This window comes from Zasmidium cellare (genome assembly GCF_010093935.1).
Source record: "Zasmidium cellare ATCC 36951 unplaced genomic scaffold M409scaffold_14, whole genome shotgun sequence".
Classification (NCBI taxonomy): Eukaryota; Fungi; Ascomycota; class Dothideomycetes; order Mycosphaerellales; family Mycosphaerellaceae; genus Zasmidium; species Zasmidium cellare.
Window position 1 is genome coordinate 193414 of NW_022986958.1, and position 17912 is coordinate 211325.

Genomic DNA, 17912 nt, shown 5'->3' on the forward strand with positions numbered 1-17912 from the left:
TTTTCAATCCAGAGCAAGTTTTGTCAAGAATATATCGTCATCACATGTCTGGCTCAACCATAGCTAGAAAACTTGTGGTTCATGGAAGTGGTGAAGTGAAGCTGAAGGGTGAGAAGCTGCACAACCTCAGCACAACTTGCACAAGCGTGCACAAAAACTTCAAAACCGCCAAGCCAAGCCCGGCAAGTTCCGCCACACGAAATTCGAATCGAACCTCAGAAGTCTGGCAAGCGCAGCCTACCGCCGCAGCGCAGACGACGACAACAGCACGCACGCCCACCACCCCCAAACGCCCAACGAGTCGACGACACCGCGTCAATACCGCCCATCATGTCGACCGTCCAGAGCGTCCAGTGCTTCGGCAAGAAGAAGACTGCCACCGCCGTCGCACACTGCAAGCAGGGCAAGGGCCTGATCAAGGTCAACGGCCGCCCTCTCTCGCTCGTCGAGCCCCAGATCCTCCGATTCAAGGTCTACGAGCCTGTCCTCATCCTCGGCCTTGACAAGTTCGGTACGTGATATTCTGTTTGGGATGGAACATGAAGTAGCATGGGATATGGAATTGGGAAGAGATTGGCACAGGGTTTTTGGGAAGATGCATGGGATTCTGGGATGGAGAGAAGACTGAAAACAAGGCGGATCATGTCACAAGGAAAACTGCTGACGATTTGCTGTAGCCGATGTTGACATTCGCGTCCGAGTCCGTGGTGGTGGTCACACTTCCCAGGTCTACGCCATCCGACAAGCCATTGCCAAGTCCATCGTAAGTACACACCGTGCGCCGAGCCGCGGCTGCTCGCAACACATACTGTAGAATGAGACGCTGATCTTGATACGCAGATCGCCTACTATCAGAAGTACATCGACGAGCACAGCAAGAACCAGCTCAAGCAGGCCCTCGTCGCATACGACCGTACCCTCCTCGTGGCCGACAACAGACGCTGCGAGCCCAAGAAGTTCGGGGGTCCAGGTGCCCGCGCCCGTTACCAGAAGTCTTACCGGTAGATTCACGACAAGGAAAAGCGAATGGAGCAGAATGTGGGTTCTGGTTTGCAGCATGGCTTTGGGCGCATATGGAGACGCTGCTACGTGTGCGTGTGGAATGCGCATGTGATCATAGCTTACGCGTCAGGCTCATGGTATTGAGCTGAAGCAAATCGAAGATTTCACTCGTCCAAGATATCTATACGCCTTCCCGTCCCAGCCTGCTGATTTAGCGGCTTCTTCAACGCCAGACGCCTCGCTGTGTCGGAATGCAATATCATACAATGGCCATTCAGACTCAGTCGTCTGCGCCGGCTCCTGCGTCCGACTCATCATGAGTGCCGTTCGTCGTGCTTCTTCGATCGTTGGGTCTCCTCCCACCAGTGTTCCTCGCAGCCTTCTCTCCCACGGGTGGTGCCTCCGTCCACTCCGTCTTGCACTCACGACACTGCCGTTGCCCTCCCTGCGCGCGGAACATGTTGTTCACGCACTGCTCATGCAATCTGACATTGCAAGGCAAATTCGGACACCTCTGACCCTTGGTCACAATCTGCCGGCAAGCAGCACACATCTTGATCCTCAAATGCGGCTCCTCATCATCCTCCGCATCCTCCGCATCCTCGTTATACATATCCAGCAACCAATTCCTCAGCTCCATCAAACTCCTCTCCGTCAGACTGTAGTACCCCTTCTGGCTCAGATCAAACCACCCCTCCTCCACCATACTGCTCAGAACTTCCTCTGCCTGGCTCATCGTCAAGGACGCCACAGCACCCTCGCCCTGCGTCCTCCCTTGCGTCTGTCCCGAATCTCTCCGCTCGCTGTTGGGCACTTTCGAAAGCTTGACCGCATCCATGCTCCTCACAGCAAACACCTCCGCGCGCTGCGTATTGTTCGTATCAAACATGGCATCGATCACCCTCTTGACAAATGCTATTTCGTCCGGAGTGTGCACGGTGGCCATTTGCGTGAGTGCATCAGAAGTCGTGTTCACCAGCGCATAGATCCTCTCTCTCGTGACCTGGTCGAGTGAACTTCGAATCTCATAGTCGAACGGCGAGATCGTGTCATTGATGGTGTGGATGTAGTTCTCGAAGTCTTCCTGCGTGACGTCGCCTTCGAGGGTTGGACGGTTGGGGTCGTTGGCGGTTAGGATGGTTGCGAGGAGGGGTTTGGCTTCTTCGAAGGTGATGGTTTGGCGGGTCAAAAGGGCTTGGAGGAAGGCGCGTTGGGTGTTGTTGTAGGACGCAGCGGTATCTTCGTCGTCGGACATTGCGTTGGCAAATGTTGATCGAGGTGATGTTGAAGTTGCACGAGCTTGTCGCGGAGGACGCGTTGGGGCGCGTGGGGTTCTTCCGTCGGGGGCAGAGGAATTCACATGCCATTTCGTGCCTCAGGCGTCGAACCTCCTCACTTTCACTGCACAAGGACCAAGTTTCAAGCTATGACGGTGAGACTTTCGCAACAATTCAGCTTGACACCTCCGCTCCCGACCTGCTTTTAGTCATTAGTACCCTGGAAACAGGGTTGTACGCGTTGTTCCCGAGACAGGCATTGACTTGTCCACAACGTGAAGGGGTTGCTATAAGACGGCGTGGCATTGCTTATCGAAGAGCTATCTAAGCGATCTGATTCCATCAATTGACATCACACCCGTACAACATCAAAGCTGGTGGGTTATAAGACTCCAAGTAGAAGGTCCAGAGGACTTGCCTTGACAGCAGAGAGCCTACTCACACTACATCGACGACCCGAACATCACCCCCCAGATAGCACGATGTCGTCCTACATCCCAGATCTGCGAACAACCAATATCTCCATGTGGACCATTCCAGCATTCTGGGTACGTCCAAACCCCAGAAAACGAAATCTCAAGAACCAAAAACTCACCTCAACCTACCATCCAAACCTCCCAACCTCACCCTAACTTCCCCTCTCCACACAGATCCTCAGCATGCTCCCAAGAGAGCACAGCAAAAGCCTCTACAAAAAAGCCACAAACAAAGACTTCGACAACCGCCACCCCCGAGCCTTCCTCACCGCCGTCGAAAACGACCAAGCCCTCGACTCCGCCACGCGAGCCCGTATCCTGCGAGCAGAAGCAGCCTGCTACAACGGCTTCGAGAACTTCGGACCTTTCTGCGCGGCTCTCGCGGCAGGCAATGCGGCGAGGCTGGATCCGATCTGGCTGAACGGCCTGAGTCTGGCGTATCTGGCCTCGAGGGCGGTGTATACGTATGTGTACATCAACAACGAGACGCAGTTGCTCGCGGGCCTTCGAGGGGGGTCCTACATTGGTGGGTTGGTTATGTTGTTTACGATGTTCATCAAGGCGGGAAATAAGTTGAGTACGTCGGTGTTGTAGTTGAGGTCGATTAGGTGGATGTTGTTTTGTACGAGTAGTGCCGTCTAGTGGTAATGGGCTGAAGAGAGGATAGGGCTATCTTTTGGGGGCCGACTGGCAAAGCTGCCATAGCCTGGTCGTATGCTCTCCTGCTAAGCAACATTCCTCTAGTATTAATGTCAACCCACTCACCTTCATCGTACCTTCCAATGGAAAGCCGATCTGGTAACTGTTCCTCATCTCCCTGTCGTAGGGGTAGGGTATGATAGAAAGCGAAGTTTTCTGGTGGACCCTTTCCAAAGTGGATTCAACTCTTCAATATCCTCTCATGCCTTACACTGCTCTTGACCAATTTGTCTACGTGTGACATAGGACCATCGCCGCTGGATGCTTCTGTGGAGACCAGTTCGTCGTCGACGACTGGGCCACTATTGGGAACGAAGACGTCCAAAGCGACTTTCCAGGACGCAATAAACGTCGGCGATAGTCAAGCGTTCAGTCCGGTGCAAGCGATACCAGGTGTGTTCGCTGGAATTAGATCTGTTTCTTCACGGCTGTTCCTGTCCATTATTCTCCTCAGGCTGGCCGCGCACGCACTATGTCAAGAATTGATGTCTTCTTCGACCACTTAGAGGCACATGCTTCATTGTGGTCGCGAGCTCATACGATCCCTGAAATCTCTTGGTCTCGTTGTCTATTTCTTGCTTGACCGCCAGTTTTCCGACCGTAGGAACAGGCTACGTTGGAAGTCTGATATTCTGTTCATGATATGCTGTTGGGTGGCAACCGAAGAAAGGCCGCAGCCTGACAGTAGTCTATGGCGACGCTCATGCTCACGATCGTCTCAGGGTTCGTGGGCGGTGTTCTGTCGCAATTCTCGAGAACGACCGGAGAGGTCGCGGCGAAGCAGGTGCACTTTGCTATCGTCCAGCAAGCACAGTTCTCCTGGCATGGAAATCTGTACAAGTGTACAAGTGGGCGAGTATCGTCGTTTAACGAGAGCGGCTGAGGCAGGTATGATCTTCGGTAGCGAGGCTTGCTGGCGTCGATGGTGTCGGGCAGGGAGGTATCGATCGAGGCTTAGCTGTTGTTAGTCTGGTTAGCAGTGAATGTCTCTCTACGGTCAGTCTTTGAGATGCTGATGCTGTGAAGACAGTACCCACAAGCGCTTCCTCTTGACGACGACTGCTGGTAAGCTCGTCGCAATCATCAAAAGCTTCGGCGCTCCTTGTCGTTGATGGCAGGGACGAAGGGAGCCTCAAGTCTTGTCGCAGCCTGGTCCAGACCACCCTTGGCAGCATGGAAATCCAGAAGTGACGATGAAATGACGAGTTGTTGGCCTTCGTACTTGCAAAGACCTTCGTGGTCCTGCATGAGGTGACGGAAGTCCACGCAGTACTCCCCGGAAGGATCCCAGACGCAAGGGCCCAGTCTGAACCTCTTGTGATGCGAGAACAACCTCCCAAGGTATCATCGAACCAACAAGAATGTAATGATCAGAAGATGAAGCAGAACAAGCCATCTGAATCCCCTTCCGGCCTGCATTATCATGACCGTGCACCGTACGGGACGCCGCTATATGCCATGCCATGATGAGTGAGCCGATAGTCCCGTCTTTCCGGCACCGAGTGGCAAGTCAAAATGACCATGCTGCCGACAGACACTTATGACCTCGCCGAAGGTGCATGTGGCTGGCATCAACCATCTTGTCGTTCCCTGCAGGCCAACGTGGAAGCATGAGACGGCGTCATGCAAGTCATCTTTGGTGTTCCGAACGAATGGTTCTACCGGTCAGATCTTTTTTGTCGAAGCTGCACTAAGAGACCATTCCATGAACCAGTGGCCCTCTCCCCACCCTTATCGAAGCTGCGGCGCAGTGGCAGATACACTTTTGGATGTAATGGCTTGATCGAGCTTGGATCAGGCTGCGTAAGTTTTCACTTTGAACTTGCATTTCCCTTGTTGATGGCATGACTCTGAACGCAAACGCGGTGCTGACTTGCGTTACATCCGAAGAGGCCGAAATGACGAGGAGCCCAGAACACGACTTCATGACCGTGAAGAGAAGAGGTTGGTGAAGTTGTTTCTCATGCCGCCTGCATGCGCACGGATCCGCAACGCGCGGGATATACTCGGACTTAGCGCCCTGTTGCCTCAGGCATCTCGGGTCCTATTAGAGGTACATGTAGATACGCTCAGGACTAGGGCCGAAGGAGGTTGACGCTTTCGATATATTTGACAAGCGCCTACAGCTGTATTATTAGCCCCGATCCTCCAGCGATGAAAGTGTGTCTATATGGCATGTAGGCCGCTGAACGGTCCAGCGAGGATTGCCCCTCGCCGGGCATTCAGCTCCACCGCTTTCACGCTCATGCTTCTTGACAGTAGATGATGTCGGCTTCGATGGCTGCCACTGGCACTGTACGAGGCGCGAACCCTCCACACCGCAGGCGACTCATCCTTTGCGTTGATGGACCAGACGGAGGCGAGCGATTAGGTTCTCATGGCCCACTCACCAATGTGTACAATATCCTGGCCTGCGCCAAGGAGGGAGAGGTCACTGACCAATATGGAGGCACGTGGATCCAAGAAAGGCATTACGAAGGCGGCAGGGCATTGAAAGAGCAGGGGACAATCGCGCGGTTTAAGAGAGAGGCGCCGGGGGAGGTGATCGAGCGAGTGTACAAGAGATGTTGCGAATTGAGTCAAGACGATGAGGTGTGGATGATTGGTGCTGGCCGGGGTGCTTATGCTGTTCGTGCCGTGGCAGGGTTGTTGCACTATATCAGAAGGCTCAAGTCGACGGGAAACGATTTTCACCAAGATTACAAGAGGGCTCTGAAGGTATATGCTGCTGTGCAGGGCAAGCGTGAACTCGGCGCCGGACAGGTTGGCACCCCTAACCAAACGGGTCGTCTTTGTTACTGACAGATCGATGTAGATGAATCACATGCTGCAGTTCGACACCTTGCCTGCTCCGTCCATTCGATATATTGGCGCGTTCGACACCATCAAAGCCGATGACCCATCTTTTGATACTTCGTTGAACGATTCTATCCAGCATCTGCGCCACGCCGTGGCATTGCACGAAGACCGGCGAGACTTCGTCCCGGCATATATCTTTCCAGACCAGGAGATGATGTGTAAAATGAATGTCAAAGACCGCACTTTCGTTCAAGCGTGGTTCGCTGGAACACACGATGACATTGTGGGTGGGTCTGCTGACCATGCTGGACTCTCGCTCTACCCATTGCAGTGGATGCTGCTCGAATGCAAGGGACTTGGTTTGGTATTGGAGTTTCACGGCAATGCTCAGTATGCTCCCGCTATCGACGATCCTCTCACCCTAGTATTCCCGTCCAGTATAGAGCAAGGCAAAGGTGTCGATCCCTGGGACTGTACGAGCGAGAATGGCATTCGCACAGCGATGCAGGACCTTCGGAAAGTGCACGACTTGCCTGCATACGGCTCACGCTACAAGGTCAGAATCAATCGAGCACATGGTTCCTGGTTCAAGAAGCCCCGCGAGCCATTTGCTCGGAAACAGAACAGCACAGCTGAAAGCGTTCTGCAGGGTTATTACAGTCAGGGTACGACGGCTACAGCGAATGTTCGATCTCAAAGTTAACAACACAGTGCAGGGCCTGCGGGGACAATCATCCACCCATCGGTGTATTCACTCATCGACGAGAACGTGACCGTCGTTATGGAAACCAAACATGCGCAACTTGTACAGCATCTCTCGGAGTGGAGCTCAACCATGCTGGGAGAAACTGAACAAGTCGTCGATGATGGTACAACCAAAATTACGAAGTCAATGCCAAATCCTGGCTTCTGGAGCCGCTCGGACAACTTCGAGATTGACGTTGATTCATTACCGCCTTTGCGTATTTTAGTCTGCGGCTATCCTGGTGTTGGAAAGTCGAACCTGGTGTCGAAGGTGTTCGGTGTTGATCTAGTGCGTCTCACTCTCTCCAGTTGGGAGGGCTCGACTGATAGCTGTCCTAGGGAATCGTCTCAGAACGTCGAAGCGGCATTCACAACGTACATGAAGAAATCCGGATCGAGGGCCGGGACGACCTCTTGCTCCACGATTCCAAAGGGTTTGAAGGTGGAGGGGTGAAAGAGCTCGAAGACGTCAAACAATTCATCCGCAAGCGCGCCACAGAACCCAGCCTTGCAAATCGGCTTCACGTCATCTGGTATGTCTGCGACTTTCGTGATTTGACGCAAGTTAGAGATTGCTGACAGCATCATTGAAAAAGGTTTTGTTTGGAGGCCAATACCACCCGAACGACACAAACAGCTTCGCATGCCATCTTTGAAGCTTTGCACGAATGTCATGGTGACGTTCCAGTGGTGCTCGTTGCAACGAAGAAAGACCAGTACATCAACATGCGATATGGTGAGCAATTGAGCGAGTTCCAATCCCAGGGTGTCGAGATAGGTCCCGAGCAGTTTGCTCAGTGCCAAAAATATGCCCAGGAAGAGCTTGAAAAGAGAGCGCAGCTCATGGTGGACGAGATCTCCAGCTTGAAAGGCGGCAGAGTGGATGCATGGGTGTGCGTCTCTCGAAGTAAGTCTCTGGCCCCCAGTCTGATTATTGTGCCCGACAAACGCTTACGAACATCAGACGACCCGAAATCGATCGAACAACTTACCGAAAGGAGTTCCTCTGTCTTCAAAGACGAAGCCACGCGCCTTATGTATGTGAAAGCGCAGATGACAAGGCCGGACCTCAAGATTAACATGGCGATTTTTATGGCCATGCGCCGTTATAGGCACGCGGTGGGTGCAGCAACCACCAGCGGACTGTTCCCACTACTCCCTACAGCAACTCGCCAAGGCATGAAGAACGACATCTATCGCAGAATAGTGGCGTGTTTCGGGGTCAAAGGGCTGCAAGCGAAGCAGGCATTGCAAGCCATCAAAGATCAGATGTCCGAAAGCACCTCAGTCCGAGGGACAAGAACGTACTGGGGAGAGGCGTTGGCGCTGCTCAGCACAGGAAGCATCTATATGGCTTCGCCTATAACCGCCCCAGCGGCTGCAGCAATCATGGTTCCTCACATGGCCCATCTTTTCTTGTGCACGACTTGCGACCTAATTCTCGTCTTGGCAAAGTCGTTTCAAGTCGCATCGTATGGCGGGCGAGCTCAACCCGATATCTCGGATGTCCAGACGGCAGCCAGAGCCGTGCGAGATCACACGGAGCCGATCCATGCAGCGATTGCCGAGTTGATTCCTGCAAACAGCCCTTTGGCCGCGTTTCGATACGGCATCATCCAAGCCAAGGCCCGGGACCTGCTGGAGATGAATTGGAAGAGACTGGCATCGGATACTTCTTTCACGAAGGACTCCCAGATACTCATACCTCGGAGTTCACGATCGTCCTCAAGTCGCTCTGAACTTCCTGTGAGATCGCGCGGGCCGGATCAGGGGCTTGTAGAGCTGGATGCGAACCGAGAGGTTGTCGAAGCAGACAGTCGAAACGTTTACCCTGAGCTGGAATAAGCGGCGAAGCAACTAGCGTTAATCCATCATCCTAATATAAGCACTCCTATAAGCACATGTCAGACGAGGGGCGTCTTCATTGTCGCACCATCCTGCAAGATTGGCTTTTCCACCCCAGACTATTCTGACTTCTCCCACCACGACGGCAATCCTGACACCGTCCGAATATGGCGCCTGCCGAGTGAGCAGCTGCTGTGCCTCCCCTAGCCTTGCGAGAGGGCAATACGCTTCGCAAGCGTCGCATAGCGCCATGGCCAAGCAGCCACAGGCCTCCAGTAGCACTTTCCGTTCCCGTCCACCACCGCACCAAGAAGCATGTAGTCTCATGACACCATACCACGCTATAGTAGTCCCACTCCCTCACAACCACGCTGCGGGTGGGAGTTAGTGTTCGAGATGACTCGCATTAGATCTGTCTCCAAGTCAGCGGGATCCCCACCTCATGCTCTGCTAGTGCATCAGCCTAGTCCAACGACACCGTCGTGAGCGCGGTTCCTGACGGTCGGTAACGCAAGGCTAGACAAGAGCATGGTAGTGAACGACAGCGTCTGGCACGAAAAGTAAGGTTGACCAGCGTTGCTGGTTGCGTAGGTTCCTCGTCGGCGGCAGAGCGAAGCGGCGTGCTCCCTCCCTACTCCGGTGAAGCACTTCTCCAACGACCTCCCCGAAGCGGAAGTTGACGGCCACACCCTTTCCACACGAGAAGCGATATGGGCAATTGTCGCGCCTGCGCAACGGGCGAAGGAAGTCATCTTCTTGCGCCATCACTCGCAAGCGAGAGAGAACTGACGCTTGCTCCTCCGTCTCCTCCTTCCATCCCTTCCCTTCCCGAGACGCAGGGTCACGGGCAGATGTAATAGCGCCAGGCACGAAGCAAAAATCAAAAGAAGAACCATGAAGATCAGGCACAGGACAGGCAAGCGCAAAGAGGTACGTACATACAAAACACCACCTCTCCCCAAGTTCAGCCAGCCATGTACGCAACGGCGTCAACCACCAGCACACTAGTTCTAACGAACTCCACCTAGACGGTGCGGGTGCGGTGCGGTCGTCCCTCGCCAAAGCACAGGAGTTCTAGTGAGAAGGAAATACCGATCAAGCCTTCATCGTCGCCTGCGCCGTGCCACGCACTTGCGTCGTGCAACCCTCACTAAAGCAGAGCCCATCATGCCCTCTCGAGCGACAGATCCCGCCGTCGTAAGCACTATAATCGCCCCTCCAATCTATCTATATGTGCATCTCTCGGCACTTGCATAGCGTGGTAACACCATCGCACGACGTTAGCCTAGTTCCAAGATCCCCTCCTGCTCGTCATATCTAGTTGCCGTTGGTGGATGCGTCGTGGTGGTGTTTCTCGTTTGCCGTGCAGCGTACAATAACGGAGTAGATCCCGCTACTAGTTCGTCGTTTTCCCTTCCCATGGCGCTTGCCTTTGTCGCGTGGTCGCTGGCGTCCTCTAGGGTCTCTGGCTCTTGGGAGCACTACTGATTGGCAAACAATGGAAGAGTCTTCTGCACCATTTTAATGCCGACCCATTGTTTCATCCAAGCGTTTGCGCTTTCGCAAGCGTGCACTAGAACGCAGCCCTCCACTCTCATCAAGCGTCGAACGACCGCGGAGCCCATCAATCTACTATCTTATAGTCCATGACATCGTCGAGGAGATGGCGTTGTTTTAGAAAGAGCCTGACTTTGAATAGTGTGCTATGGTGTATTTTTTTCTCTCCTCGAGCCTTTCTCTACAAGTACAAGTAGCTGTGTGCCCCCAGTTTCCTTGTCTCGTCGTTCACTCCATCCCCTCGATTTACTGCTGCCCTTAATCCGCCAGCTACTACTAAACAGAAATGGAGAATCATGCCATATGCTGAATGCAAAGCAACAAAAGAAACCCCTCTCTCAAAACCATCCTTTCCCACTGCACAGGAGAACGCCGAATCGAATGAGCGACCACGAGAAACAACACCGTTCTTGCTGCTGCTGAAGAAGTTCCTTGCAAACTTGTAAGACTTTCTGCCTCCGCGCAACCAGAGGGTTTCGTATGGTATCACCGGCCGTTAGAATTGTGGAACGCCTCCAAGAAGGGCTTCCGCCGTAAAACACGTCAAGCTTCGTGCATGCTGTGCGAAACCACCGCATGCGAATGTACACCCGCCGCAAAAACCACAACACCGGTCTCCGTTTTTCCCATGATTGGGTCGCTTTTCCGCGCTCAGCGATGCGAAGTGCTCCTTGCAAATGCAGAATCGACCTTGGCTTTCACTAAAATGAAATCCTCCGTACGGTACCATGGACTGGTGTGAGAGCGACGTCCATCTCAGAGAGGTGAATCGAAAGAACAGCGGATGATTTATTGCTGTGAGTACCCTTGGCCGTTGCCTTCATGAGCTACACGATGGTCAATACCAACTCACACGCAATGCAGGAGTATTACACACGCTGCTGGTATGGAAGGCCACCTTGACCATATGGGCTTTGAGGGTAGCCTTGTGCACCGTATAACTGGCCGCTTCCGCCGTATTGCTGCGCTCCGTCGACTTGCTGTGGTTGCGCATACTGGCCAGGCGCCTGACCGCCGGCGGGCTGGTATCCAATGGGCGGGAGCTGAGGACCACCCATCTGTGGCTGCATCATATGTGGCTGCCCGTATTGTCCAGGCTGGCCTGAAGTCTGGGAAGTGTCCTGACCGCTTCTAGCAGCTTCTTGGCGCTGGCGTTCTTCTTCGGCCTTGCGCTGGTTCTCTTCCTCCTTCTTCTTGGCCTTCCATTCTTTGCGGATTTCTTTGAACTCTATATGTCACAGGCTAGTCAGCACATTGCAAGGTAAATGCAAGATGGTAGGCCAAGGCTAGTCCACGCTAAGACTTCGAGCATGGATAAGCCTTGCCTTTAGCGCCCGCGCGACAGCGTCAACCACACGGCTGGTAGTAACACCAGCAATCAATTCCACCAGGTCGCGAATTTAGCTCCGAAAGAAGCTTAAAACAACAACAGCAAACGTGAAAAAAAGACGTACCTTCTGGAGTTCGCTTTGTGCCGTGCGACTGCATCGTCACGTGCGCGTTCAAATGATTGAGCGTGCCGTACGCCTTTTCGCAGCCATTCCAGCCGCACTTGTACATGCGCTCAATCTCCTCATACCGTCGCCTAGGACGCTTGTGCTGTTGAGCACCTGGAATTGGCACAAAAGAATACACTGTTGACAGTGGATGGCCTCCCTGCATGACGTTAGGATGGGGATACACGGCTGGATGCGCACCCAGGGTACCAACCGCGGGAGGTCTTGGAATGGCGTGCGCCATCATGTTAGGAGCGGCACCGCCAGTCGTCGCTGGGGAGTGACCGTAGCCCATGGGTTGCTGATACTGTCCTGCCCATTCTGGGCGACCGTACGAGGTCATCGGCTGGCCGGGGTATTGGGGAGGAACGTCGTGTTGCGGCGGGTAAGGCGAGTAGTTGTGGGGTGGTGGGTAGCTTGGACTCGACTGGGCAATGGAGGGATCTATTGGAACTTCGCTGTCAGACTTTGCATTGTTCGACGCGTGGCCGTTACTTTGGGGCCCATCGGGTATAGAAAGGGACGGACTTGATGTTTGCGCCATGTTGCTCTGCGCGCCAGCAGGGTACTGCGTCTGGCGACCGTCTGGGTAAGAGCGCTGCTGGATGTACTCTGGAAAGCTTCCTGAACGCGCCGACTGAGGCAAGCCGTAGTTTGAGTCTGGGGTGGCAGAGGACGAGAAGTTGGAGGGCTTGTAGTCTTGGCCGGCCTGGTATTGCACAGCAGACGCTTGATCTGCAGAAGAGGCCTCAGACTGTGGTCCGTTGTATGGCGCGTATGGTGAACTCAAACCTGACTGCGGGTACTCTGGCTGTCTACCATCCATTGACTGGGGACGGTGGTTGTTGTCGTCGTTCAAGTGCGATGCAAGGATCGCGCTTAGGGAAGCGTCGTTGGTGTTCCTCTGATTCGGTGGCGTGTGTGTGTAGGCTCTGGACATGCGAGCGACGTCCTGCGTGCAGAGCCGATGGGTCTAGCTGACAGCGCGCCGTCGAGTACTAAGTGCCCGCTGAAGGAGGGCCGGAGAAACGCTGTTGTTTTGGGAGGAAGACAGTAGCGCGCTCCTCGGTACCTTGAGAACGGATGTCTTGCAGATGATGGCAGGATGCTGGTGTGCTTGGGTAGCTCCACCCGCTGTTTCTAGCGCGTCCCGTCCAGGACAGCAGAGGCGGGCGTCGAAGCTTTCAAGCTTTGCCCGAACCGAATTTCCGGCGCGCAGATTTCGACGAGATGCGGCCAGGACGGGAGAGGAAAGGCCGGCGCGAACTGGAGTACAGAGCTGGTGGTGCTAGCAGGGAGGAGGGTAGTGCGTTTTGTAGCAGCGTATCGTGGCGCGTGCCCTGAGCGTAGCGTGGTATCGGGACACCGCTGTGAGGTAATTGTGCCGGGCTCGACGATCGCTCTTAGCTGCCGGCGGGAGTGTGATTGAGGCAAGCGTGCAAGGAAACTTTGCACAGGTCGCCGAATGCTGTTGTGAGTGGGAGGGCAGAAAAGTGGGCGGTCCGCCGACAACAACAACACACCAACACAGGGTCCGGCTCAGCTGTGATCCTGACGCCGAGGGCGAGTGATGATTGCAAATGCGATGCTTGCCACCACTACCACTCGATTTGTGCCCGTGGCCGCTGAGGTTGCAGTCTCGGTTGCGGTGCGCGCTCTCGCAGGCAAATTAGCTTTCCAAGCAGGCAGGTGGAAAAGCACGGGGCAGCTGGGGCTTGGCAGCTGGCCGACGAGTAATCTGCCGCGCCCTCGCCGTGGGCAACAGGGAAAAACAGCGGGTGAATCCCGTGAGACGGGGGTCGCGGCGGAGGCTGCTGCTCTGCTGGCTGCTGCTGGTGGACGTGTGCGTGCGACCCTCTCAAATCGACTCGTTTCGCACAAAGGTCCGTCGTCTGGCGGCCGCGTTACGAAGTGGCCCGTTTCGCGCGTGCCTACTGGGTAGAGGGGTGTGCGGGAGCGCTAGGGCAGTACGACTAGGTCCCATACGGCAGTTCGTGTCTGCTGGCGAGGCACGCTGGCGAGCAGAGGGCTGCGGTATGGCCCAGGGGAGGCGGGCGGCGAGGTGGATGTGTCGCGCCCACGCTGCACGACGGCCGCTGCTGCTGCTGCTGCTGCTGGCGGTGCGCTGCAGTCAGCGGAGAGCGACGCCGTGGGGTGTGCGGCGGCGGCGGTGGTGGTCGCGGGCTGCTGTTGGCTGCTGGCCGCTGGCGTGTGTTGGTGCAGTGTCGTCAATTCACGCTTTACTGGCGTGGGCAAGCGCCAGTCGAGATGAGGCTGATGGCAATTGAGATCCGACTATGCTCGAGATGGTGTAGCGAGCTGGGAAAGAAAGAAGTGTAACCGAGCGAGAGTGTCCGGCCACAAGTCGTGGACATCTTCCGGAGGTCTGCCCCGCCGGAAGGTGGCCAGTGCTTCTGCGACTCTCGTCGACCTGCTCTCCACGGCGCTTTTGCAGATGAACAAACGGGATGATGAGCGCATCCCCAAAGTCTAATCACGACACATTCGCAGCGGCCAGCGAACACCTGCGCAGCCCGCGTGCTTGTGCTTGCGTCTGTCCGAGGCATCATTCAAGAGCGAGACGGCAGCACATGATAGGCGGTCAAGCTGCCAGGGGGGCCTGGACGCACGTTGTATATTAATTACTCGACACACCGCGAATCTGGCGAGCCCGTACGGCCAATAACCACACGAATGTGCTGCTTCATTATCCGCGTAGGCATGTATTCCGGCCGCAAACGAAGAAGATTTGCCGAGATATGGAGAGGTGGTCAGGCATTGCTACGTAATTTCATCAATTTCTCCTCCAGTCCGGTGCTGCCTTTTGCTATTGGCCTGCCGGCTTCCACATGACCCTCTACCTGGTCGTGTGAGTTGTTCGGCACGGCGATTCCATACCAGTCCCATGACCTGCGCAGAAGAGGAGAACAGACGCCTCGCTGCCAGACACTGCTCCATTCGAGATTACTCCGGTCGCAATTCTTTGCAGTATGAGACAGGAGGCGCGGCCACCGCCCGTCGGCCATGGCAAAAGCTCGTTGCGTACATCCCATTCGCCGCAGGACAACCCTCCACATGGCGATCACCGACGCCTGCACCAACACTCTTCGAGCGCTGTGAACGAAGTGACAGGCGGCTTTGACACATGCCTGGACACCGCGATACAAACCTTTCTCCCGCCGAGCACGCAAACAGCACGACATGAGCGGGCATAGAACCCTGAGGGGCGAGAGAGCTGGACCTTGACCTGGTCCTTGGTTGTGAGTACGACGCCTCGTCGGTGACGAGCTGATTGAGGCGTGCGGTACCATGCGGCAGTCCTATAGATACACTGAGTTTTGGCAAACGTCCGAATGGTGGCACAAGATGAAGCCTCTGGTGCACATCCAGACCCAAAGACAGCTGGTCGGCCGGGTAGCGTCGCATAGCGGCAGATCGCGCAGTTTCTTATGTCGACGTCTTGTCTTTGGTGGGGTACACGCAGCCTGTCGACAGTCGACGGCGAACAGAAGAGTCAGGCAGAGGGCTTTTCCGCACTGGGAGGCGACTGGTCGTGCGTGGACCTGCTCTCTCGGCCTGGCTGGGCGTTGTGATGGAGTGGACACCATGTCTGAAATGCGCGTGTGAGCATGTGAGCGCACGCACGCAGCGGCCATCACATCCTCCTGCGTCTGACGACCCGGATCCGGTCGTCTGCGACGCGACCACCATCGCGATGACCAGGGGCTCTTCGACGACGCATTGCGCGGGAAGTCTTGAACCGCAGCGTGGAGCGATGCATTCGTGCCTGATGATGCTGCTGCTGCTGGCGACTCCGCACCACCTCATCACAGCCGGCATTGGCGACGCACCTTGACGATGCAGCTAATTGGCCGGCAAAGTCTGGCGACTGCCCGGCAAAAGTCTTGCCCAGATGAATTCTCTGGCTGAGGAGGCCACAGCCGAGGGCGAATCAACAGGGGTGAATGGCCAAAAGTCACCGCGGAGATGAGGTAGAGTGTGCATGTGCAGCAGAAAATTGTGCATGATCGCATCCTCCCACACGCTGTACACTGTTTGCAGCACAAGCGCGTCCGGCCTGAGAGTTGTTGTTGTTGCGAACTACTGCTGCTATTTCCTGTCTATACCCACCCGCATTTGCCGTGCGATGTGGAAGAAGTGGCTTGCAGCGTGTTATTATTGTTGCTAGTGTGCGGGCCGATCATTACGTTGCGCCAGAACAGTCGGCAAGCAAAACGTCCCTCGGAAGCTTGGCAACCGACATCGTGGAAGGTGGAACACGACCAGAATAACGATGCCTCCACACACGATCACGGCCGCGACATGCGTGAGATTGCAGCTTCCCTGCTGCGAACCTGACCGAGCCTGCATTGACACCATGCAGCTCCCATCAAGCCACAGATATTCCCCGTAGCATTGCAGCAATGCATGCAGGGCCTGATCCTGGACACATCCAACATCACTTCGGATGTCCCGACCGCAAGAAGCGTCAACTCGATGATGAAATCCAGCACATGGTTGAGATTCCTACGCCGGAACCACCACCAGCCGAGTCATCCACCGCCAGGTGTGTGTCGACTGTGTGCGAGAACGGTCAGGAACAGACACATCCAGCATATTGGGCGAGTGTTGGTTCCTTTGAGACGGGTGCGACATTAGCGCCAACACCATGCAGAGGAACAACAAGCCTTTCCCACGAGCGTCTGCGACAACGCCAACATGGCAGAATGAAGGCGAGGTTGGCAACAAAACGAGGATCTTCCATTGTGCTGTCCGCACCCACTCACCGATGATGGAGGCTTGCAGGAGAAGCCATTCCAAATCCCAATCGGCCTGAGCGTTGGATGACTCGTGCGTGGTTGGTTTCTCGTGAGACAGAAGTTTGGTAGACCTCGGATTTCGACCGAACAGCCAACGACAACTGTCGACATGACTCTGGTACTCTCTCACCCACCGCTCGCCGGCAGTTGACCTCTCCTGAAATTGTGGTTTGGTACGTAAAGGAAACCTTCCATTGCACCGGAACCGTTTCGACATGATGACATTTGTCCCCAGCGAATGCATCCAGACAAGAAGCATCAAGTTGGTACTCAAACTCAAATGCGTGACAACGGTGGCTTGCGGCATTCACACCGAACAGAACTAACTAACAAGGGACTGCGACTTCTGCATCAGGACTAGGCCAACTCCCACTGAGAAGACTTGTTACTCAGCCATACAGGCTGGCAGGAAGGAAGCATTCAGAAAAACGTCCATGAAACCATTGCCCGGAGCATGTAGGGCATTGTGGTTGCGATATGCAACGTTGGTGGCCGGATTCCATTACGTGTGAGATTGCCCCCCGCGTCTTCTCACCAGAGCACCCACAAACGGCCGCACGTGAAGCTCGAAGGATGCTGGTGATCTTAGAACTTCCCAATTTGCGTGGCTGAACGGTATGGTTCGTGGGACGGATTAATCCGTCGGATATCGAAAAAAAAAGTCTTCAGCGTTGCCAACCAATCGACGCTGAACGCATTCAATCCGACAAGCCGACCCGATTGGTATCGTATACGCCTGTGCGATGGTCTGGACCGCAAGCATTGCTGCAAAATGATACAGGTGCAATATTGGGTCCACCACTGCACAGTAGTTGAGTGAGATTTTTGTGGCCAACGATTCGCGTTTCCAGCTTCTGACAGCCGCGGTGTCAGGAGATCGTACAGTCAAACCTGGATAACGCAATATTCCGTAGGAACATAACCTCTTTAACGCTATACTTTCAGCTTCAACTTCTAAAATTCGGTGTGAACCTCTTACCTGCCTATATTGCCTTAACCTGATCAATTTATTGGCTAAACCAGGTATCAAAAAGATGCCTTCAGACCGCAAGACACCTGGCCTTTCAGTCTCTCAAAGGAAGGCCCTTCGTCAATATGCACAACAACACCCTCAGCTAACTCAAAAACAACTCCAGCAGTGGTTCTTGAACGAATTCCAGCGCAGTATAACGCAGCCTACAGTCTCAGAAAGCCTCT

At 54.8% G+C, this 17912-nt stretch overlaps 6 protein-coding genes across 6 annotated transcripts; 4 read left to right on the plus strand and 2 right to left on the minus strand.

Moving 5' to 3' along the window:
- Positions 1–330: 330 nt before the first annotated feature.
- M409DRAFT_21863 (uncharacterized protein) lies at positions 331–1005 on the plus strand (the record flags this gene model as incomplete). Its single annotated transcript, XM_033806065.1, has 3 exons — positions 331–511; positions 678–763; positions 841–1005. 3 exons carry the CDS (start codon positions 331–333, stop codon positions 1003–1005), a joined length of 432 nt encoding a protein of 143 aa, XP_033668599.1.
- A 277-nt stretch (positions 1006–1282) lies between these two features.
- On the minus strand, positions 1283–2257 carry M409DRAFT_21864 (uncharacterized protein; the record flags this gene model as incomplete). The annotated part of the gene is made up of 1 exon (XM_033806066.1): positions 1283–2257. One exon carries the CDS (start codon positions 2255–2257, stop codon positions 1283–1285), a length of 975 nt encoding a protein of 324 aa, XP_033668600.1.
- A 681-nt stretch (positions 2258–2938) lies between these two features.
- On the plus strand, positions 2939–3349 carry M409DRAFT_53689 (uncharacterized protein; the record flags this gene model as incomplete). The annotated part of the gene is made up of 1 exon (XM_033812440.1): positions 2939–3349. One exon carries the CDS (start codon positions 2939–2941, stop codon positions 3347–3349), a length of 411 nt encoding a protein of 136 aa, XP_033668601.1.
- Positions 3350–5731: 2382 nt separating this feature from the next.
- Positions 5732–8842, plus strand: M409DRAFT_21866 (uncharacterized protein; the record flags this gene model as incomplete). Its single annotated transcript, XM_033806067.1, has 6 exons — positions 5732–6217; positions 6270–6918; positions 6970–7286; positions 7337–7530; positions 7594–7904; positions 7962–8842. The coding sequence occupies 6 exons, from the start codon at positions 5732–5734 to the stop codon at positions 8840–8842; spliced, it is 2838 nt and encodes a 945-aa protein (XP_033668602.1).
- A 2426-nt stretch (positions 8843–11268) lies between these two features.
- On the minus strand, positions 11269–12835 carry M409DRAFT_65836 (uncharacterized protein; the record flags this gene model as incomplete). The annotated part of the gene is made up of 5 exons (XM_033816687.1): positions 11269–11627; positions 11854–12055; positions 12110–12339; positions 12445–12630; positions 12688–12835. The coding sequence occupies 5 exons, from the start codon at positions 12833–12835 to the stop codon at positions 11269–11271; spliced, it is 1125 nt and encodes a 374-aa protein (XP_033668603.1).
- A 630-nt stretch (positions 12836–13465) lies between these two features.
- Positions 13466–14167, plus strand: M409DRAFT_53692 (uncharacterized protein; the record flags this gene model as incomplete). Its single annotated transcript, XM_033812441.1, has 2 exons — positions 13466–13778; positions 13887–14167. 2 exons carry the CDS (start codon positions 13466–13468, stop codon positions 14165–14167), a joined length of 594 nt encoding a protein of 197 aa, XP_033668604.1.
- Positions 14168–17912: the final 3745 nt, after the last annotated feature.